The sequence below is a fragment of the Macrobrachium rosenbergii genome, chromosome 27, assembly GCF_040412425.1.
Source record: "Macrobrachium rosenbergii isolate ZJJX-2024 chromosome 27, ASM4041242v1, whole genome shotgun sequence".
NCBI classification, from domain to species: domain Eukaryota; kingdom Metazoa; phylum Arthropoda; class Malacostraca; order Decapoda; family Palaemonidae; genus Macrobrachium; species Macrobrachium rosenbergii.
In genome coordinates this window covers 4,023,348-4,047,447 of record NC_089767.1, presented here as the reverse complement: position 1 = coordinate 4,047,447, position 24,100 = coordinate 4,023,348, and the positions used below count along the sequence as shown (strand labels likewise).

The window sequence follows — 24,100 nt, the reverse complement described above, 5'->3', positions numbered from 1 at the left end:
GGGACGGAAGTAAATAGTATTTTGAACCTACTGCACTTCTGGTTTACAGAAGTTCCTAGATTCCAAGGCCGCAAGTGTCTGTCTGCGTATGAACAGTAATGTCATTGACAAAGGTCGGCAATTTAGGCTGTATCTTGACCCACTTTGTTCAGACCTTTGTTAACGATGTGTTTTTCGTTTTATTTCGCCTTCGATTGTGTTTGTTACTCTACCTGTTCTCTTTCGTTTGGTTATTAGAGTCGTCTTCTTATCGTTGTCACCTGGCGTGCTCTTCTTCTTCTTCTTCTTCTTCTTCTTCTTCTTCTTCTTCTTCTTCTTCTTTCCTTCTCTTTTGTCATTTTCGCCTCTTTGAACTGTTTTCACTTCTCAAACTTTCGAACCGTTTCGTATCTTTCATTTGGTTGTCACTTTTTAAAAGGCTGGAAATTCGTTTACAGGATTCCGTTTTTGTGGTCCCGCGGCCTCGTATGGCATGTGTCCCCTTCGGTTGAAATATTTTGTGAGGCGTGTTAGATCCATTATATTTCTGAAGTCCCATTATGTTACGCTTTTGAAAATAGTGCCATTATTTTTCCCGTTTGTCCAGGAATTCATTAAGTTACGTATAGCCTTGGCACAGATGTTCTGGCCACACGTGTTCCTCCTACCTTTACCACACATGTCTCTCTCACTTCCTCTCTCTCTTTTTCTCCCTCTCTCTCTCTCTCTCTCTCTCTCTCTTTCGTTTGGGCTGACCCATGTGTTAGCCTCATTTTGTTGGGACATGTTGAACACTCCTGTGCCTAGTTGTCTCAGGCCAGTATTATGTGACCAAGTGACAAAAGTTATTGGTACGACAGTTTTGTGTTATTATTTGCGAGTTCTTTGGCCAGGCAGATGCCACCTTGGTCCCGCAGTGCTATAGATTTCGAAGTGTGGTGCTCATATTTCTTGTCAAACGGAAAGTTGTAATTTGGTTTTACATATATTTAATGCTGTGCTGTGTGCACAGCTGTACAAAGTTTCGCTGGTGTTGTCTCCAAGACGACTGTTCCGTGATGTCAGTGTTGGTTGTTTATCAAGTACCTTTAGAGCTCATACAGGAATTTGAGATCTTTTCTGCAGTCCGTGTCTCGGAAGATTGCCCTGCACCTGTCATTTTTCTGGCATTGACTGTACACATATGTGCATTGCCTAAATGAAGTTTGGAAATTATGCATTTTGTTGCGAAAGTGGTCGTTTTCGAAGGATCTGTGGGAAATAACGAAATTTGATAGAAGGATTTGTGGCCTCTGTCTTCTGTTCAAGGGATCTGAATCCTTTTTTATGAAGTGCTCGCCCAAAAAAGACTTGAACACTTGATAGTTTAGTTTAAAATGAAACTCATGCTAAAGTGTCATTAAAGTCTTCTTAGTCACCAAATGTAAAACCTTCATATTATTCAGTACCATCCAAATATTTGCCCACGGTTCAAACAGTTAAGTCTAGTCCTCATCTTGTTACATACTGTTGCTCTTAAATAACTGAAATGAATAATGGGTCTGAATAAAACTCAGTGACTCGGTAACTTAAGAAGGATTTAGTTGAAGCGATGTGTTATGTTGACGACTACTGACCATTCTCCCGACGGCTGAGTGCCGTGAGCCACTCGGAGAGAGCGAGAAAGGACCCCTCTTATGTCTTCCTCCAGGAACCTGCTCCCAAGTATCCCGTTCCTGTCGCGAAAATGGAAGCATATCTTCGCCATCCTCGCCGTCCTTAAGCTGCCTTCGTCACTGGCTGACTTTTCCTTCGGTTTCCTTTCCCTGTCGCGCTTCGCGTCCTTCTTCGGCAACAGCGCCCGTCGTTCGGGTTCGACGGGCTCTTCGAAGACGTCCCGTTCTTCCGATAGCTCCCCTTCGTCGTCGCCTTCTGCGGTATGGAGCTCTCCGGATTGCTGGTCTTCCTTGGGGGCGACGTCTGTAAGGTCTTCTACTACTACTGCTATAGTATCCCGTCGTCGCCTCCGTCGGGGATCCTACGCAGACCTTCGGCGCTCCTCCTGCCCACCCCCTTCGCTCACGCCCTGTTGTCTCTGTCGGGGATGCCACTGGTGCTGCTCTTGTTGCTATTGCTCGGACGGCGAGACGTCGAGGGCAGCCAAGGTGAAGTGGTACGGATGGTTGCTCAGGTGAGAGAGAGAGAGAGAGAGAGAGAGAGAGAGAGAGAGAGAGAGAGAAAGAGAGATGAATAAGTAAAGAGTACAATGCAGTACAAATGCTTGTGTACAAAAGGTTATTTATACCAGTTGATATAATTGGGATAACAGCGACAGTTTGGCGTATTATGCGCCTTCGATGTAATACACACGTTTTTAAATCATTTTATCTCATAGATAACGAGAATTAATGGCACTTACGAACGATTAAAGAACAGTCCACTGTGATGTTTAAAAGCCAAAATTCCATCACTCCTCCTGCTCTCGTGACATTAACTCGATCTTTTATCCCCCCTGTTCTCTTACTACGATTTCTTCTGCTCTTCTTTTGTTCATTGTGTGTTTGTTAAGTGACTCATCCGGCGTGTGTGCGTTTGTGTGTGTGTGTGTGTGTGCTGAGTGTTTTTGTCTTGACCATGTTTGCTTAACCTTGTGACGCCACCACCACTACCTGATATTCCTCTTCGATGACTCAATGCAGATTCCGCGTCTCTTCTCTCTCTCTGTCCTTTGGCTGCGCTTTCTTTTGTTTGGTCTGTATTTTGTTTTTGTGATCGTAAATCATGTTTAGTCTGTTCGTTTTTAATAATTCTGTTCTTTGGAACACGTGTTTAAAGGAGTTTTGCTTGTGTATATTTATACACACATATATATCGTTGTGTATTCTCTCTCTCTCTCTCTCTCTCATCTTCAAGCCGTTTCCTCTAACAGAAGTGGGTTCCTGAGAGAAGATAAGAAAATTACCACTTCGTACACCTACACAGATGGGTCACATTAGCAGCACGTCGAACCTTCCCCCATTCACTCTCGCTTGCACTCATTTTCTTCCTGGATGTTGAGGCCATTTCTTTAATTCCGTCCAACGAGCATTTTCTTGGTACATCTGTCCTTCTTCCTCGTGACAGTTCTGAATTGTAGACTATTCACCAACCTGCCATTCCATTCTCTCCACAGGACCGAACCATTGCAAAACATTCTAGTTCATCTGCTCACCTGCCTTAACCTTTTGACCACCACTTCTGTGCGTCTCCACATTTCTCGCTCTTTCATTTCTTCTTATGCAATATATACTTTGAAGGCAATGCATTTCTGCAGCTTCAGGCTTTTCTGTTTCATTCTTAATCAGCATCCAGACTTCACCTCCATAAAGGAGAGTGGGCTCAACATACAGTATAACCTGACATTCCAAAGACAATACACGTGTCCTCCCTGTTGTCTGCACATGTCCTGGTGCCTCCCTTTCTTCACCTATTCTGTGACTCACCTCTCTAACCCTACCATCATCCGATTTATTTACTTCCAAATACCTTTGCAAATCAACTTCTTCCATTCTCCTACTATTCATATTAATGTCTGTCACTCCATCGCCCTATTTTCTATTTACCTCCATATCCTTACTGTTTCTCACATTTATTCTCAGCCTTTTTCTTCTTGTGAACAGTTTTAAATTCTTCCACTAGTCTCAGTAGTTTTTCTTCACTGTCCCCAGTCATTACTGTATCACTTGTGAACATCAGGAGTTCCACAAACTACTCACAGCCCCTTTTCTTATACCACAATTATGTTCCAACATATACTGTCCTGACTTCTAGCGTCACGTTCTACAGAGTCATTACGCAACCCTGATGTCACTCCCAATTTTTGCACCAAACCAGTCACTCTAATATTTCATCATAAAATCTTTTCCACTGTCAGCTTCTATGCCGCACAATCTCAGACACCGTCCTTATTGCCATTGTATTAACTCTATCACAATCTTTTCCCCTTTGCTCTCAAACTTCTTACATAACTTTTTCAGAATAAATATTTCATCTAATGTCTCTTTCCACACGTTCTTTCCTTGTCAGTCCTTCTGTCATATGTCTCGCTCCTTCAATCAAAATTATACAAAGTAATGTTTTGCCCCAGTAAAATTCTTAGCCTGTTCTATCCCCTTTGCCTATATACAAAGAAAGTTATCTGTAACCCTTAGACAGTCTTAAAGATTAGATTTTGCTTACATTCCGCAGCACTTCAAGTGTACCCTCACCAGCTCCTAGTGTTTCCCATCCTTCAACCTCTCAATGGTCCTGGTAACATTCTGCACAGTCACTTCCACAAGCTCTCTCAAACTTACGTTAACCCTTCCCTTTCTGCATCCTTAATCTAGGTCTCTGTTCTATATGCTGTGTTCAGCAGATCTTCAGCAACTCATATGTATATATATATTAAATATACTGGTCACTTTTTACCAGATACATTTGTAATTTTAATAGCCATAGTGCCCTCTTAACTTCTCGAAATCTTCACAGTTTTGGGATACACTTGTCACTACGAAGCCTTAGATGCAGATGCAAGAAATATGACGTAATTCTGATGTCTGGTTGCTGGGAATCGAGCCAGCATCCCGAATAATCAGAATGAGACAGGCTTATCCAAAAAGTGGGAAGAACTTGAGAAGAGGTTATTGTGGCTATTACAATAACACATATATACAGTATATATATATATATATATATATATATATATATATATATATATATATATATATATATATATATATATATATGTGTGTGTGTGTGTGTGTGTGTGTGTGTGTGTGTGTGTGTGTGTGTATTGATGTTTCAAGTCACAGTGATGCATGATTTTTATGTTCAACTGTACCACAGGGAAAATTAAATACTTGGTGTAATTCCTGACCAGCTTCAACTTTATATCTGACATTTTCAGAGGACTGATATATAGTAAAAATTTATAAATATATATATATATATATATATATATATATATATATATATATATATATATATATATATATATACACACACACACACACACACACACACACACACACACTAAAAACGAACACGCAGACCGCTGGAAACCAAACATTCACACTTGACAGGTGGAACGAATTGGACTCGCATACTCATTAGTGTCTGAGGTCAAGTACTTGATTTACAAATCTGTTTATCCATGCGGGCGGGCTCTTACCTCCCCTCCCGCCCGCCCCCCCCCCATCCAGTCCAACTATCTTTCTTAAAACCTATACATTTTACGTTGTTGTTGTAAAATAATGGATTAAGTTTATACATGCTTTGACTGATATTCATATTCTTACATAAGTTTTCTTTTACAAAACTAGACTGCACTGTAGGCATTACTTAAGGTTCTTTGCAGCGTCCCCTCTGCCCCCTAGCTGCAAGCCCCTTCATTCCTTTTACTCTGCCTCCGTTCACATTCTCATTCTTCCACCTTTCTTTCTACTCTCTCCTAACAATTGGTTCGTAGGGTAACTGCGAGGTTTTCCTCCTGTTACGCCTTTCAAACCCTTTTACTGTCAGTTTCCGTTTCAGCGCTGAATGTTTGTTTTTCAACGACATACCTAGGCATACCTTAGTTTAACCAGACCACTGAGCTGATTAACAGCTCTCCTAGAGAGGGCTGGCCCGAAGGATTAGATTTATTTTACGTGGCTAAGAACCAATTAGGTACCTAGCAACGGGACCTACAGCTATTGTGGAAGCCGAGCCACATTATAACGAGAAATGAATTTCTATCACTAGAAATAGGCCTCATAGGTCCTAGCTCTTGGACTTTGGCCGAAATTCTATGTTCTATTCCGTTCTAAAACTAGACTCTCTGATGTTTCTCTCCACTGCCATACCAGAATAGACAATGTTTTCCTCCCCTGCCAAGTTGATTGTATGATTGTTTTCACTGACACGCACGAAAATACCACTGTTCACCTGTGCAGATTCTGCAGTGCCTTCGGATAAGATTGCTAGCCATATACTCCTTTCCCGCCCCCGACAAGAACCCACTACAGATACCCAGTTCCCTACTCAGGTCGCCAGGGGCGTAATGGGTCCTCTTATATATAATAGTAATATATGTACTTATATATGTATGTGTGTCTGTATATGCATATATGGAAGTTATGTGCACATGGATTCACCCAGTGTTTGGCAGGTGAATTGTGAATATGCCACGAATTATTGTCTTTTTCATGGTAGCCAACTCATGGTACAGGAAATGGCTTAATACATATAATGTATATATATATATATATATATATATATATATATATATATATATATATATATATATATATATATATATATATATATAAATATATACTTCATATATATATAAATATATACTTCATATGTGTGTGTATGAATGATAGCATGTTACTAATTGTACCCATCCCTTTTTATTCCTTAAAATATTAAGCTACAAATACCCAACTGATATCAAATTATTAAGCATAGCTAACGTCCAAAAGGAGTCATTTACATTAAGAGTAGCTACCCTGACCAAGAACGAAATATATCCCCTATTGTTTAGGTTGGTTCATTAGTGACAGTAGACATTACAACAAGCTGTCGGTTCAAGTGCGGGAGTAAATGAAAAAACCCTATCGTTAATGATACAATCGAACTACACTTGCTAGCTGGGGGTCAAGTTAACGTAATCCACCACCACAAAGAGTGGGTTAGGTTAAACTCACCTCAGCAGGCAAGTATAAGTTTGAATCACGCCATGGGAGAAAGGTCTTCTTCATAGGAGAAAGTGCTTCTTCATAGTTTTAGTAAAGGAATTTGGTGTGTGGATTGCATTTTCTATGAAACTTTTTTTTTTAAGCTTGAGGATAAAGACTTCTTGATAGAGATGTGAGCTGAAAATTGTCGAGGGGGATACTGGATAGAGAAAAATTTGTGAAGACTGAAGAAATGTATTTATGTTGACAGCAAAGCTTTTGCTGAAATATTTAAACGTAAGCGTCTTGTTTATGTTAAAGTAAGAGTGAGATTTAGACAAAGGTATATTATAAGTTTATTGTGGTTGGGTAGTGTTGCAGATGGATGATTAGAGAATTCAGAAAAGGGACATTATATGTAGAAGCAAAGAATGTGAGAACAGAAAGAATGAAGATTAAGAGTGCTTGTGAGAAGAGAAAAGTGAATTGGAATGCTGAAAAGAGTAAGGTTATTTGTGATGAATGGAAGTAAGGAAGATGAATCATTGAATGTTGATATGGACATTGAAAGACTAGAAATATTTTATCCATACTGGTAACGGAGGAGGAATGGATCAGATGACGGTAAAATAATAAACGAGGTAAGTCATACAACAAGTGAAGGAATGATAGAAGGTAGCGGAATCTCTGCAAAAAGTTTGGAGAAGGACAGCAGTTTCTCTCTTGATAAAGGTTGGAGTGTGTTAAAGAAATGTTGAGCCAGCTCTCCTTAATTAATGGACGTGAATTTAGGGCGTTCAGTGGAAATAAGGAAAAAAGTTTTTTTTTATTGGGTAAGAAAAGTTGGCAAGACGAGAAAAGTAGATATCTGATGAAGATACGGTTAAAAGGACCAGTGTGTTTTGAAGAAAGTGATCTCTTGTTAGATGAGGCTGAAACGGGTATTGCAATAGAAACGCTTTGACATCAAGCAATCACGTCAGTGGTGCAGAGTGTGTGTGTGTGTGTGTGTGTGTGAGTATGAGTGCGTGTTTAGGGGGTAGACACAATGAAGTGAGCTTTATTTGAAGGCATATAAAACGGGTGACCATGTGGAAGAGGCCGGCTTAATCCGTGATAAAGCTGATTAAGAATGACCGTTGCAATGACTTGCTTTGATCTTATCTGTGGTCCGCTCCCCGCGCCCCCCCCCCCCGCCCTCCCTACTCGATTACTTTTTGTCAAACAGCTTAACAGAGGATACTAACATCTATTTATTTATCTAACCTCTCCAGGTATATAAATTTCATTCATTAATACTGTGGCGAATTGGAAGTGCGTCCACAAATATCCTGGATTCATGCTCTAAACCAGAGGTAACATTTATACAAAGTATCGAAATGGGAGTCTAGACGTGATTCCAGTCGGAAAGATGACAGGTAGCCGTATGGCTTCGCAGCTCTTCAAATATAGAAGTTGAAATCTTTAATAGCAAAGTGCATCAGGCAGGACTCCAACCAGCACCATGAAATTAAAAGTAAAATTACGTTAAAACGGTGATGTTCTTTTTCTTATTGGGAAGAAGCTTCCCTCGACACGGAATCGAGGCATCCAACATTGGAGTGAAGTGATGCTTTGTCAAAATCAGTGGCCCGCAGAGGAGAATTTTTTTTTTTAGCTGATTTTATCAGTCAAACCAACTATAAGGCTCTTTCAGGTGGACACTGGAATTCAGTGTCAAGATGATATTGTCTTGTGACTTACTCTAAAATAAGCGACTGTGACTTATTCTAAAATCAGTGATTGTGACTTATTCTAATATCAGTGACTATGACTTATTCTAAAATAAGTGACTGTGACTTATTCTAAAATAAGTGACTGTGATTTGTTCTAATATAAGTGACTGTGACTTATTCTAAAATAAGTGACTGTGACTTATTCTAAAATAAGTGACTATGACTTATTCTAATGTAAGCGACTGTGACTTATTCTAAAATAAGTGACTGTGACTTATTCTAAAGTGAGTGACTATGACTTATTCTAATGTAAGCGACTGTGACTTATTCTAAAATAAGTGACTGACTCATTCTAAAATAAGTGACTGACTCATTCTAAAATAAGTGACTGACTCATTCTAAAATAAGCGGCTGTGACTTATTCTAAAATAAATGACTATGACTTATTCTAAAACAAGTGACTGTGATTTATTGTCAAATCAGTGACTGTGACTTATTCTAATGTAAGTGACTGTGACTTATTCTAAAACAAGTGACTGAACTTTCCTCCCACCTCCAGACTCTGGGCAGTGCAAGCTAATTAGGGCTAGATTAGTGTCCCGTTTTATTTCTTTTTATTTTGGGATCAGTAAGCTAATCAGCTTTTATAATTGCGGCGAAATAGTTGTTCTCTACCTGTAAATACCTTAGGTATCTCTTCCCCTCAGTTACCACCGATTCAGGGCTGCAGTGGTGGTTTCAGTTAAAGTATAAGCTTTATTTGTGTTCATTTTGCTTTATGGGTCATTATATATAAAGGATGAAGCTGGATTACAGAAAAGCGATCATGTATATATATATATATATATATATATATATATATATATATATATATATATATATATATATATATATATATATATAAATTTCTGACTCACATCACGATCGAACCCAGGTCTTTCAGTTGAAGGACAAGACCGCTGCCAACCAAGCCACGCAAGTCATGACTTATGTGGCTTGGTTGGCAGCGGTCTCGTCTTTTCAAGTGAAAGACTTGGGTTCGATCCTGATGTGAGTCAGAAATTTACTTCCGTTCCACACGCGATTGTGTGGTGATTATTTTATATATATATATATATATATATATATATATATATATATATATATATATATATATATATATATATATATATATATATATATATATATATATATGGGTGTGTGTGTGTGTGTGTGCGTGCGTGCGCGCGCGCCTTAACAAGAGCACACATGCTCAGCTCAGTGTAGAAAAGAACTGAAAACGGTGACAGGAAATATTGCGGTTTACCGTGTGTAATTGAGCCGGGAATTTTTTTTCTACCTTAAATGACAATCTTAGAGCCTTCTGTTATTTCTTATCACTGCGCCTCAGTGCTTTTGTCACGTTATTGTAAACTCCCTGCAACTGTGTTCTCGCAGTTTCTCCTTCTTTTCGTACGTGAGTATATATGTACGTATATATATATATATATATATATATATATATATATATATATATATATATATATATATATATATATATATATATTATATATAATTATATATATATATATATATATACACATATATGTGTGTGTGTTTGTGCATTTGTTTGTTCTATGTGCGCGCACATATGAGAGACTGAGGAAGGAAACAAGAAAGAAGATGAATTACTAAACGGAGTGATTAAAAAGTCACAATGACAAAAGAACGAAACTGATCAGATTTAGTGTATTTTTTTTTTCCAGAAAACGAATGCATAAGAATTGTCATCTATTTTCTACTTCCTTTTGCCTTCTTATTTTATATTCATTATTATTTTTCTTATTTTATATTTATTATTATTATTTTTTTTTTTGCACTTTTACGATTGTAACCCGTCAACGAGAAAAACTTCGCACGCCTCACTTTCATAAATCGATGTTATTCCCGTTCTCTCGACGTCGTGTCTGTCTGAATGACATTTGAGTTGTTTAGTCTCCTGTCGTCGCGTTCCGGTCCATTCGGTGGTTTGGGGGCCGCCTCTTGACCCACTGACAGGTAAGTGGTGTTTCACCTGGAAAGAGAAGGACTCGGCCCCAGGTTTCATACTTTGTTCCGTTGGGAGGGGAAGGGGGAGGAGGGGTGGGCGTGGTGTGGGAGAGTGTGGGATGTAGCAAGTAAAGGCGGAGGGGAGGAAGGAAGAAAGGATAGGAGGAGGAGGAGGAGGAGGAGGTGGTCCTACGGAATGGATATGGGAATAGATTTGATGTGTCGACTTGTATCCTGAATTTATATATATATATATATATATATATATATATATATATATATATATATATATATATATATATATATATATATATTATATATATATATATATATATATATATATATATATATATATATATATATATATATATATATAGAGAGAGAGAGAGAGAGAGAGAGAGAGAGAGAGAGAGAGAGAGAGAGAGAGAGAGATACTGTATATATATCTAAAGATTCAGGATACAAGTCGACACATCAAATCTGTGTATATATTATAAATAAATATGTATATATAATATATTTATATTATATATAGACGTGTGTTGTCATTGTTTCATGGTGTCGTGTTGATTAACTTTGCTGTTCATTTGTGTGCAAGCCGCACTGAGGTAAAGGTCAAAAGATTAATGGGGTGTTTCAGTTCTTCACATTAAGTAAAAACAAGAATCACAGCCTTGACATCCACGAAACAGTGTAAAGGAAACACGAAGGAGTTTCATACTGTTTTTATCTTTAAAGAAAATTCCAGTGCATAATTCGTATTTTTCTCCCCTTATTTTTAATACACATGATATTATGAATAATATAAGCAATACTCTCTCTCTCTCTCTCTCTCTCTCTCTCTCTCTCTCTCTCTCTCTCTGATTTCCTTCCTACTTTTATCAGACTAGTGAACACTTGTCTTACTTCCTCATTTCAGAAAATGTGGCAAATTTCTCTCTCTCTCTCTCTCTCTCTCTCTCTCTCTCTCTCTCTCTCTCTCTCTCTCTCTCTCTCTCTCTCTCTACTTTTATCAGACTAGTGAACACTTGTCTTACTTCCTTATTTCAGAAAATGTAGCAAATTTCTCTCTCTCTCTCTCTCTCTCTCTCTCTCTCTCTCTCTCTCTCTCTCTCTCTCTCTCTCTCTCTCTCTACTGCTTTTTTTCATCCTTTCGTGTGATATTTCTTTCACCCAGAGCCAGCCCCAACCCCCAGTCTCTCTCTCTCTCTCTCTCTCTCTCTCTCTCTCTCTCTCTCTCTCTCTCTCTCTCTCTCTCTCTCTCTCCTTTTTCAATTTAGTCTTAAGGAGTTTCAATTAAAGAGTTTTAATGTATAGGCTTGACAATCAGATACGTTGTAGCTATTACTCAGCGTCTCCATTTTTTCTCTGCCATTTGCAGTAGCCTCACATCACCGTCAGCAGACGCCGAAGGAGTCGCAGCAGAAGCAGCAGCAGCAGCAGCAGCCTCGAGAGGAGGAGGGGGAGAAGGAGGAGGAGGAGGAGGAGGAGGAAGAGCAAGAGGAGGAGGAGACAGCAGGTGCTCTCCGCCTTCGGCGTCGCCTCCCAAAGTCTGCTGCAGGTGCGGCAACGCCTTCTCCATCCTCTTCAACAAGCGAGTGACCTGCGGGGGCTGCAACCTCGCCGTCTGCAGGAAGTGCGCCCCGTGGAACGCCAGTCACAAGGCCTACGTCTGCGGCGAATGCTCCAAACCTCCCTCCGAACGGCGGAGGGGCGGCGGCGGCGGCGGCGTCGGGTCTTCGCCTGATGGTGAGAAAGTGTCCTTCCCTCTGTTCAGATGAGTAGGCTTGCTAACTAGTGAGTGTGTGCGCTCGTATACTATATATATTTTAACCTTTAAGTTAATCTTTCCAACCCATTCATCTTGAAATTAAAACTGCGTGGGAGAAAGCGCCCCTTCCTTCTGCACAAATGAGCAGACTTGTTACCTGGTGCGTATGTGTTTGTGAGTGTTCGTGTACCCTATAGATGTGTGTTATGTGGATGTTTTGTGAATGAATCTCTTCGGGTCTGTAATCTTGAAAATAAAATAGCGTGGAAAGGTCGAGTAATATCTTGTGGAAGTGATGGTGCCTCTCGAGATTGGTGTTCCCTTAGATGAAACAGTCTCCGTCTTTGAGAGGAATGAATCGACGATAAAAGCGAGCGTGAAAGTTTACGAGACTGAACGAACGTGTTTTACCTGCTATGATTTGAAGTAATGCATTATAAAGAGAGAGAGAGAGAGAGAGAGAGAGAGAGAGAGAGAGAGAGAGAGAGAGAGAGAGAGAAGATTCAGCCGCATACAATATCTAATATGGTTGATTTTCCGTGGATTCAGTTGCAAGTTGTTTTGCCTGGGTATATTTTAAAAACATTTTCGTGAAGTGAGTGACTCTCAGAACTCCGTGTAAATTACAGGGATTTGGGTAAAAATTTATTAAACGGTTAACAGAAGTATTTCCTGTCAGCGAGACAGACACTGGTACAACCAGAAACAAGTTAAAAATGGAGTTTTCTGTACAGCCGCTGCAGCGTATAATCAAGGCCACCGGAAATAGATCTATCTTTCGGTGGTCTCCGTATAATGCTGTATGAGCCGCGTCCCATGAAACTTTAATCACGGCCCAGTGGTGGCCTATGCTAGAAGGACGATCGTGGCTAACTTTAACCTTAAATAAAATAAAAAATACTGAGGCTAAGGGGCTGCAAATTGGTGTGTCTGATGACTGGAGGGTGGATGATCAACATACCAATTTGCAGCCCTCTAGCCTTAGTAGGTTTTAAGATCTGACGGCGGACAGAAAAAGCGCGGACGGACAGACAAAACCGCCACGATAGTTTCACAGAAAACCAAAAATAAAGGAAAGGTTAAAGGAAAATGTCAGGTTAATTCAAGTCACTTCTCTCTAAAAGAACAGATACTGGAAGTCACGTTTCATTTCTGTAGGTTCATCGGTGCCTCGTCTTTTCCCCAAGTCACTGTGACCTTATGGGTGGAAGAGAGGAGACTGAAAAATTCTCTCTCTCTCTCTCTCTCTCTCTCTCTCTCTCTCTCTCTCTCTCTCTCTCTCTCTCTCTCTCTCTCTCAGAGGTTGTAAACGGCAACAGTGCGGAAGAGGTTAAAAGAAAGCTAGACAAAATCATCAGAGCACTGTGAATGAACAGCAAAACCCGCTTCTAGTGATAAGTGAACACATGATGCCTCCTCGGATGGAATAATAAGTCTTTGAGACATCCTAATCCTTGTAACTCTCTCTCTCTCTCTCTCTCTCTCTCTCTCTCTCTCTCTCTCTCTCTCTCTCTCTCTCTGTGTGTGTGTGTGTGTATGTGCGCTGTTATTCTCTTAAGCTCACCTGTGAAACTAACCTTATATGGATTCGTAGAACGTTTGGTTCTTACTTAAAGCCATTAAAATTCATTTGTTGTTGCTCAGCCATTTACTTGTTATTATTATAATGATATCATTTTCAATAGCAGTGTTATGGAGTTCCGCATCATATTTTCGAATTCAACCTGAGGACTCGAGAGAAAAAAAAGAAGACCTTTGATTTTGTTTTTCTTATATGTATTTGGTTGATTCCTTCATTTTATTTAGCAGTAACTCATTGCGTGGGGACTTCATGACACTGTGTGTTTTATAGTTATAATTTATTACTTTATGGTCGTGTCACATCTTTTAACAGTCGTTCGGTGCATTTGCGTCACATCATTGAGGTAACTACCGTTTTCGTACGCCCACACGTACACACAAACTTGCATACATGTATATTAATGTATGTGCATATATATATATATATATATATATATATATATATATATATATATATATATATATATATATATATATATATATATATATATATATATATATATATATAGTATATATACAGACAAACACACACACACATATATATATATATACTATATATATATATATATATATATATATATATATATATATATATATATATATATATATATATATATATATATATTGTTTCATTTGCCAGAATAGAAACTGATTTCGATACTGGTTGTCATTATTGATACATATATATTATTTTTATTTATTTCGCCTAACATTATAGTGTTGTTACGTTCTTGTTAGTAATGTAACATGTTACGATTTGCATCGCAGCATTATATATATATACGAGTATATATATATATATTATATATATATATATATATATATATATATATATATATATATATATATATATATATATATATAGAACAGATTAAGTTCTTCAGTCCCTTCATTTCTTCTCACGTCACCAACTCGTCTACCCCTCTACCTTGCCGAACCCTTTCTGCCTTATTTAACCCGACGATTCCTCTTCCTGCCTTCCAGAATCCCACCTGAAGGAGGTGGAGGCAAGTGTGCGCAGCCACATTGAAGCCCTCGTCGAGAATCAGGTGGGAAGCCCACTGGACCAAGTCACTGCCGAGGCCAACCTTTCCACCTCTCACCGTGAGTTCTCGGGTCGCAGCTGTGCTTATCAAATCCTGTTTGGTAGAGTAAGGAAGCTATCGGGTGTGTGTGTGTGTGTGTGAGTGTGTGGTTGGCGGGTGGGGGTACTAGGCCGGTAGGAAAGTGGGAAGGTTTACATAGTTACTAGTGCGCTTGTGCGGGTTCTACTAAAGCACGTAAGGGTGGATTACCGTAATGCTTCGTGGAAAGATTGCTGAGGAGATTGCATGGGGGTTTTTAAGAGGATTGGTTTATGTATATAAAATTTTATGTGTGTTTCCCACTCAGCCTGTCATTTTATTTTATTGGTAGTATCTATGCAATCTACTGTACGTGAAGTATGGACTGATTTATTTTTTAACTTTATAATATTCCAAAGCTATCTTACGAGAGAGAAAATATGTTCATTCTCGCTATAGTTGTCATTAAACCTTCAAAAAAAAAAAAAAAAGTGGTAATTTAACATTTTTGTGAACAGAAGTGCAAAGCCTTGACAGACATTCCGTCAGCGAAGACCCAGTTACGGAATTCGACATTAAAGGAAGAATTCGGAACGCGTTTCGCCACCGATCTTCTTCGTCGGTTTGATTCGGCCAATCGGGAAACTTCCGCCGGAAGTGACTTCTTGATTCACTCACCGTATCAGAAGACGTTTCTGAAAGAGAACAATTTTTTTTTTTTTTTTTTTTTTTTTTCGGAACTGAGTTCAGCGGTCGGTGCGTCCCCTGGCTTGAAATTAGTTTGTGATAAGCAATGTGCTGCCTCATTCGCTGAAAACACTATTATTATTATTATTATTATTATTATTATTATTATTATTATTATTATTATTATTATTATTAGTTCATGCCATATTAACTAAAAACATTTATTATTATTATTATTATTATTATTATTATTATTATTATTATAATGATTATTATTGGTTTATTCCCTATTCACTGAAAAAATCATCATTATTATTATTATATTATATTATTATTATTATTATTATTATTATTATTATTATTAATAGTTTATGCCGTATTGTCTGAAAAATTATTATTATTATTATTATTATTATTATTATTATTATTATTATTATTATTATTATTATTATTATTATTATTGCCGTTCCAACCTGTGGCGCTCATATATATATTGCAGTCTGATGGAGTTCAGTGACTGTTTACGTTTTCATATTTCCAAACCGTGAATTCTGACGAGCAGAATTATTCTTCACACACAGTAGGTAACAGAATTAGTGTAGGTACAGCACTAATTTTCTAGTAGATCATGATATAATTCATTCTTCATTTTTATTTTTAGTATATAAGTTGCTTTCCTTTGGTCCCTAGACCAAAATATTTTCGTATTAAACCTTAGGTAGATTAGCACAACTTATGCCTTTGTGTAAAAAGTTAGAGAAACATTATAAATTTTTGACGGGTCTTTAGATATGCTTTGAAAGTGTGCGTCTGTGATGTGTGTGTGTGTGTGTGTGTGTTCGTCTGCTTAATCCCTGGAGGTGGTTTCTAATCGACATGTTCTCTAATTGCAATCCTTCAACTCCCTACCATTAAAAGCCACTGATGACAATCATTATTAACCACTAATACCGTTTTCTCTTGCAAGCAGCCACTTTGGACCTAAGTAAGATCTCGGAACACAATAAATGGGACCTGCTCCTTTACTATTACTGCTTTTGCCACGGTAAGCAGCCGCGGATAAAGATAAACTCTCTCTCTCTCTCTCTCTCTCTCTCTCTCTCTCTCTCTCTCTCTCTCTCTCTCTCTCTCTCTCTCAGTTAGTTGATCGTTCTCCTTTTCATCATGGAATTAGTTCGCATTTGAAGAGGATCAAAAGTATAGCTCTCTCTCTCTCTCTCTCTCTCTCTCTCTCTCTCTCTCTCTCTCTCTCTCTCTCTCTCTCTCTCTCTCTGTCAAGGTAATGGTATTACATAGCATGTGTAGACTTTCTGTTTGCTTATTGGGTAAATATTGCATCCCTTGTAGGAAAATGTTGCTCTTAATTCATATGCAATGCACTTGAATTCATATGCAATTCACACGCAGTGCATCACTACCCTAATACTATTCTCCCTGCATTGTAATACATTTCATCCATTTATTGATTTATTAATTCATTTTTTCTTTTTTAATAAGTGTTCTCCTCTTTCTGTATTTCCCTTCACCTCCTCTTACTTCTTTCTAATGAACACCATATTCTTTTGGAAGCTTGAATTTCAAGTCAATGGCCCCCGCTGTGGTGGGCTTGTTCCAAATGAACAGGGTTCATCTCCTGAATATAATAATAATAATATGTGCGTATGTTTTCTTACTGCGAACGAGAAGGTTAGTGAAAAGCACTGAGAGGAATATTGATTTCTAATTCATGTCAGATCCGACCTAAATGAAATCCTCGCGCATCACGTCAATAACACGTAATAACACCCAATCCAGTGACGTGTGATTTGCATAGCAGTGCTATAACACGGAGAGCGACCTCACCAACACTGCACACCAGCTCTAACCGCGACGCACCTGCGCCCACAGCATGACTTCCGATTAGCACCGCCACCACCTGTTTTTCCTCTTGGGCGTGGAAGTAGGTTAGTAAGTAATGGCTTCGTAGTAGAGGCGAGGTGAGTTCAGTGGGCGGGACGCGCCTCTTCTTCCCCTGGGAAGCGCGTGGGCGTGTAGTTTTTCGGCGGTTCTTAGCGACCTGGCGCCCTGTCCCACGGTGGGAACGCAAAACTGCCAGTTTTGTAGGTCCATCATTGGTTTCCTCACCCCTCCACGCCCACCAGTTCCTTCCTCTTCCTCCTGAATGGGGTAGGTGCTCCTTCGCTCCTGAAGGGAGCGATGAAGAGGTGCTGGTGTTACAGCGTTTTAGTCCCGTATGGGGGTAGTGTCACCAGTGCGCCTCATGCGGTGCACTGTAGGTATTGCTTAAGGTTATTTGCAGCGTCCCTTGGGCCCCTAGCTGAAACCCGTTTCATTCCTTTTACTGTACGTCCGTTCATATTCTCTTCTTCCATCTGACTTTCTACCCTCTCCTGTTACACTTTTAAGCGTTTTTGCTGCCAATTTCCGTTTCAGCTCTGAATGACCTTATAGGTCCCAGCGATTGGCCTTTGGCCTAAATCCTATATTCATTCATTCGCACAGTACTTTAGGCTCTTATCTGCAGTGACTACAAAATAATCTTTTAATATAAGCATGATGTTTGTTATCCTCCAATTTTCTGTTTACTGGTGTTAGCAATACAATGATGAAGTCATCTGGGCAGTCTTTTGTGTCCTTTAAATTCCATCAGTTTATTTAAGTGTGACTGGCTGATTGAAGATGGATAACACGGCCATATTTACAAAAAAAAAAAAACTAATAATGAAAGCGATGTGGAATTAACCATAGTTTTTGGAATCCGCTTTTGCATGGACCGCTTTAAAATGTTTGTTTGCATATCATTTTCGTTTTACTAATCTGTTGACAGGTATTATGTTCATATTGTTGTCAGTTATTTGTAGAATTAACACTAGTAAATGATTTTTCAGTCTTAATTTGAATCTTAAGATGCAGCTATAGATAAAAATAATATAATGCATTTCGTTCTCAAACCGAGATAAATTAAATGCTTGACTGGTTCCACGTGATAAGCGGAGTATTCAATGACCCATCTTATTTTCGTGAAGAGTGTTGGGTTTAAATTTAGGAAATTGTCTGACTAATGAAAAATGGTGTAAGCTTGTGTGAAGAAAATTATGTTCCAGAAAATGATAGCAAATAGTCTCAGATACGTTTGGTTTTTTAAAACTTGGAATAAAGGTGAAACTTTCCAAAAAACCATTGGTTCAGATAAATCAAAACACAGGTTTTGAAAGAATAAAGATAGAGAGCCTTTTCAAAAGAGGCAATAACCAAACTTGTCTTCAAGAATGAAGGGCAGCGGTCGTCTGGAAGGAGAGAAGCAATACAAGTCTTTTCCCAAGGCCAGTCGAAGATACTGATGTTTTCAGCTGAATGGAGGACGGTCCGAGTCACAGACAGACGGAAAAAGATGAACATCCAACTCCCCTGTTTCCTCGTAGGGGCGATAGTGCCGTCAGTACACCTCATGCGGTGCACTGTAGGCATTGCTCGAGGTTCCTTGCAGCGTCCCTTCAGCCCCTAGCTGCAACCCCTTTCATTCCTTTTACTGTACCTCCGTCCTTTCCACCCTCTCCAAACAATTGATTTATAGAGCAACTGCGACATTTTCCTCCTGTTAAACCTTTCAGGCCTTTTTTACTCTCAGTTTCCGTTCCAGCGCTGAATGACCTCCCAGGTGCGAGCGCTTGGCCTGTGGCCAAAATTCTGTATTCCGTTCCATCTAAATTCCCTCTTCAAACCCGAACGAGGCGCAGTCAACGAAATTCGGGAATTTCGAAAAAGGGGAGATTGCGGAAGTTCCAACTTCCACCCAGGAAGGAATTCCCTCCCCTAACGGGTTCGGCAGTTCCGTGGCTGCGGAAGTTTTTCCGATTCGGTTTTTACTTCTCTTGTTTCAGCCACGGCTGTTCCAGCAGTCATGGTGCGCGTACGAAGCAGTAGTACTTCTGCTTTGTTTGACGATAAGAGCCATGTCACTTCCTGGTTTCTGCGGCGACCAAAAACATGCGTCTGTTTCTTGTCCGGGAGTAGATAAATTCATCTACGTCCCTGTTCTTTTTGCGTGGTTGGGACGTTTTTATATCCCTTAGAGATTTTATACACATATATATATATATATATATATATATATATATATATATATATATATATATATATATATATATATATATATATATATATATACATACATATCATTATTACCACAGGTGATAAATAAGGTCCTGACCCGTTTCGACTTTATTTTCAAGTCATTCGTCAGTGGCTTGAAAATAAAGTCGAAACTGGTCAGGACCTACACCTGTATCTTATTTTTCACCTGTGGCAATGTGTGATAAATGAATCACGTACAAAAGTGGTTATAATCATATATATATATATATATATATATATATATATATATATATATATATATATATATATATATGTGTGTGTGTGTGTGTGTGTGTGTGTGTGTATATGACACAGTAAGATTGTGAAACCAGGGATTTTACGAAATCCCTGAAATTTTTAGGGAATTCTTGAAATCACCAATTCACTTAGGTACATTTTATCCCCGTTGGGGCTAGTACTAAACACGGGAGATCAAATGTTCCTGAGCGCATTTCGCTATCTGCGTGAAATTTCAGTCAGTTCGTGAAATGCCTTGTTTCGCTATCTGCCTCTAACATATATATGATACAGTAAGATTGTGAAACCAGGGATTTCATGAAATCCCTGAAATTTTTAGTGAATTCTTTAAATCACCAATTTACTAAGGGACATTTGATCCCCGAGTGGCTAGTACTAAACACGGCGAAACAGTGATTCGTCTACGCTTTTTTTAAGTACTAGCCCTCGGGGATCAAATGTCCGTAAGTGAACTGGTGATTTCACGAATTTCCTGATAATTTCAGGGATTTTCGTGATATCTCTAGTTTCACAGCCTTACTGTCTCGAAGTGAATTGGTGATTTCACGAATTTCCCGAAATCCCTGGTTTCACAGTCTTACTGTAAAACACATACACATACATACATACTGTACATACACACACACACACACACACACACACACACACACACACACACACACACACACACACACACACACAAATATTGTCACTGAGCCGGAGGAAGGATTAAAATAGGCTGACCAAGCGCTTTCCTGTTCCCACACCTCCTCAGGGTCAAGTGATACAAAAAGTCATTAGTGGTTACAAAGTCACCTGTGTGGCAACAGTGCATAAACATAAAACTGTCATGCAACTGTTTCAAAACCAATTGTCTAAAAATATCATTGACAAGCAGTTCGTGCAATTTGTCCATCCCTGGGCTGCTGTTCGTCGAATCAACGGCGGCTTTCTTAATTTCTAATTTTATTTTCCCTCCAACTCGGTATGTATAGATACAGTATATATATACTGTATATTTTGCGCTTTAGAAACATAAGCATGGCATTCATTCTAAATATTCGAATTGTACTGTAACCTCAGTCTCCATTGTACTGTATTTCGAGAATTACATGACATTCATCAGCTGAAGAGGCGAGCTGTTGACAGCAAGACGCCATTGTCACGAGGTCTCCCCTAGAACCTGCACTCTTTTTGCCCTTCTCGGTTCCTGTTCTGCGAATGATCCGTGTATTTGTTAACACTCGATACTCGTCATTATTCGTATGTATCGAGGAACCTCAAAATGACTTGAATCGTCGTAAATAGTCTGGTGCAATTAACGTAACATCTCATTATGTAAGTTTTATTGTGTCGCATCGCAATATGTCGCTGTGAGAGCACGAACGTTTAACTTTCTTTTGAGATGACTGGAAATGGTGTTTACCTCGAGAGAAAGAGATAAACAAAACAAAAAAGAATGTTACCCCCTTCCTCAAACTGCGGATAGAAAGTACATACACAGTTAAAATTTCTTTCAGACAGCTGTGGTATTAGAATGTGCTTTTTGGCTGTCAGTGTTAGACGTGCTTATGCCAGACTTATTTCGATAATTCTCTCTCTCTCTCTCTCTCTCTCTCTCTCTCTCTCTCTCTCTGCCACGACAGATCAACGCATTCGTCTTACGGGAGGAAATGATAATGATATCTTGTGCATTTCCCTAATAGGCCATTTTATTTTGTCTGGAGTAGAACGCGTGCATTTGAGTGAAGGTAAGAAATAAAATCGCTTTATGTTCATAAACGATTGAAAAGATTGATTGTACGGACATTTATTGTTTACACATTCGCTTAATGATGTTTCTGTACGCACGGTGGTTAGGGCAGTTTGACCCCCGCCCCCTCATGATAACCATTTTCTCTCGGGAGTAAATACTGGATATTTTCTTTAATTTTATTTTCCCCCGCAGGAGGGTATTGCCGTCAGTGTACCTCACGTGGCGCACTGTAGGCATTGCTTAAGGGTCTTTGCAGCGTTTCTTCGGCCCCTAACTGCAACCTCTTTCATTTCTTTTACTGTACTTCCGTTCATATTCTCGTTCTTCTGTCTTAGTTTCCACCCTCTCCTAACAGTTGATTCATAGTGCAACTGCTTTGAGGTTTTCCTCCTGTTGCACCTTTCAGACCTTTCTTGCTGTCAATTTCAGTTTCAGCGCTGAATGACCTCAGAGGTCCCAGCGCTTGGCCTTTGGTCTAAATCCTATATTCTGTTCTATTCTGTTCATGTTATTTCCGTCTTTGTTTCTTTCATCGGTCGAATTATATACGTAGGGTACTCTACCCGTTTACTTTAAGTAACCAATTGGTTCTTAGCCACGTAAAATAAGTCTAATCCTTCGGGCCAGCCCTCTCTAGGAGAGCTGTTAATCAGCTCAGTGGTCTGGTAAAACTAAGGGATACTTAACTTCTACTTGGAATGAGACCAAGATTAACAAATCATAATCCTCTCTAATTTTCAAATGATAATCCTCTCTATTTTTTCAATGATAATCCTCTCTAATTAACAAATATCATCCTCTCTAATTTTCAAATGATAATCCTCTTTAATTTTCAAATGATAATCGTCTCTAATTTTCAAATGATAATCATCTCTAATTAACAAATAATCATCTTCTCTAATTTTCAAATAATAATCATCTCTGATTTTCAAATACTAATCCTCTCTAAGTTTCAAATGATAATCCTCTCTAATTTTCAAATAATAATCCTCTCTTATTTTCAAACAATAATTCTCTCTAAGTTTTATAGAATAATCCTCTCTAATTTTCAAATAATAATCCTCTCTAATTTTCAAATAATAATCTTCTCTAATTTTCAAATAATAATCCTCTCTAATTTTCAATTAGTAATCCTCTCTTATTTTCAACTAATAATCCTCTCTAATTTTCAAATAATAATCCTCTCTCATTTTCAACTAATAATCCTCTCTAAATTTCAAATCATAATCCTCTCTCATTTTAACTGATAATCCTCTCTGATTTTCAACTAATAATCCTCTCTAATTTTCATTATTTCTGGCCTGATATTTAATTTCCAGGTATTTTTCCCTTTCGAAAGCCCTTCTTGTCTTTTAACTTTGCCTTAACCTTTACTTACGGTTATGAACGTTGTCTGTGTAACCTTTAGCACACAAAAATACAGTCTTCGCCTTTACGTGCGTTCCGCCTTAATGGCCACGCTCTCTCTCTCTCTCTCTCTCTCTCTCTCTCTCTCTTCAGTTGATTTTAATGTTGCTCAATATTTGCAGATAGCAAAAAACGTACTTGACTTTACTCTCTCTCTCTCTCTCTCTCTCTCTCTCTCTCTCTCTCTCTCTCTCTCTCTCTCTCTCTCTCTCTCCAGAAGATTTTAATGTTGCTGAACATTTGCAGATAGCAGAAAGCGCACTCAACGTCAGTTTATTTTTCCTTCAAGTTAGATTGAAAAGAATTGCCTCTTCTGCACTTTCGTGTCGTACCTGTTTTATGACTTTCACTATGCGGCAGTTTTATTGTCTTTCCCGTTCCCACCTTTCTTTTTTGTACCCACTCACGTACGCCTTACTGATTAAATGCCATTTTTCGTTGTTGCATTTCTTTCTCGTGCAGAGCGCGGTTCCTCTCCGAGTCCTGTAATTATTTGTAATATATATATATTTTTTAATACTCCGTTCCAAGTACATCAATTACCTCTTCGTTACACACACAAAAATAGATCGAGTAGATACTTACCCTCCCTTAAAACCGATATATCTCATGAAACTAGCGGGAAAGATCTTCGTAATTAACCTGTAGAGAGGCAGCCTCCTGCCTGATTGAATTGTTAGTCTGGGGTGTCAGGCAATGCCGACGACACGCTGGAAGTAATTGGATATAAGGTAAGGACCTTTGGAGGGCACCTTCCTTGCCGGTAATGCTTGGTAAGGAACGCTGCCTTTAAACTAATGAGGGTCACCTTTTGTAGTTATCTCCTCTATGGCGGAATCTCTTTGTGGAGATTATATATATATATATATATATATATATATATATATATATATATATATATATATATATATATATATATACATATATGTAACTGAATATATATATATATTATGGAATATATATATATATATGAATCACGAAATTATGAAAGTGATGAATATAAATAAAGACAAAATCCATGAGGCCTTTCGACTGTCGTCCTTTACTTAGCAGACGACAGTCGAAAGGCCTCGCAGCACTCC

At 38.6% G+C, this 24,100-nt stretch overlaps 1 protein-coding gene across 24 annotated transcripts in view; it reads left to right on the top strand.

Annotated features, from left to right (window-relative positions):
- LOC136853358 (uncharacterized) overlaps positions 1-24,100 on the top strand; it is a 302,232-nt gene that overhangs the window by 215,092 nt on the left and 63,040 nt on the right. For 18 of the 24 annotated variants that reach the window (XR_010857426.1, XR_010857433.1, XR_010857435.1 and 15 more), the window contains exons 2-3: positions 11,763-12,130; positions 14,718-14,837. The exons of 1 other annotated variant lie outside the window; for it this stretch is intronic. Coding sequence is in view for 6 of the 23 variants with exons in the window: in XM_067128739.1 (XP_066984840.1) it covers positions 11,763-12,130; positions 14,718-14,837 (488 nt within the window). In the remaining 17 variants the exon portion in view is untranslated. Of the gene's footprint in view, positions 1-11,762; positions 12,131-14,717; positions 14,838-16,454; positions 16,530-24,100 lie in introns of all 24 variants that reach the window. 5 more of the 24 variants (XR_010857423.1, XM_067128746.1, XR_010857428.1 and 2 more) reach the window with 3 other exon arrangements.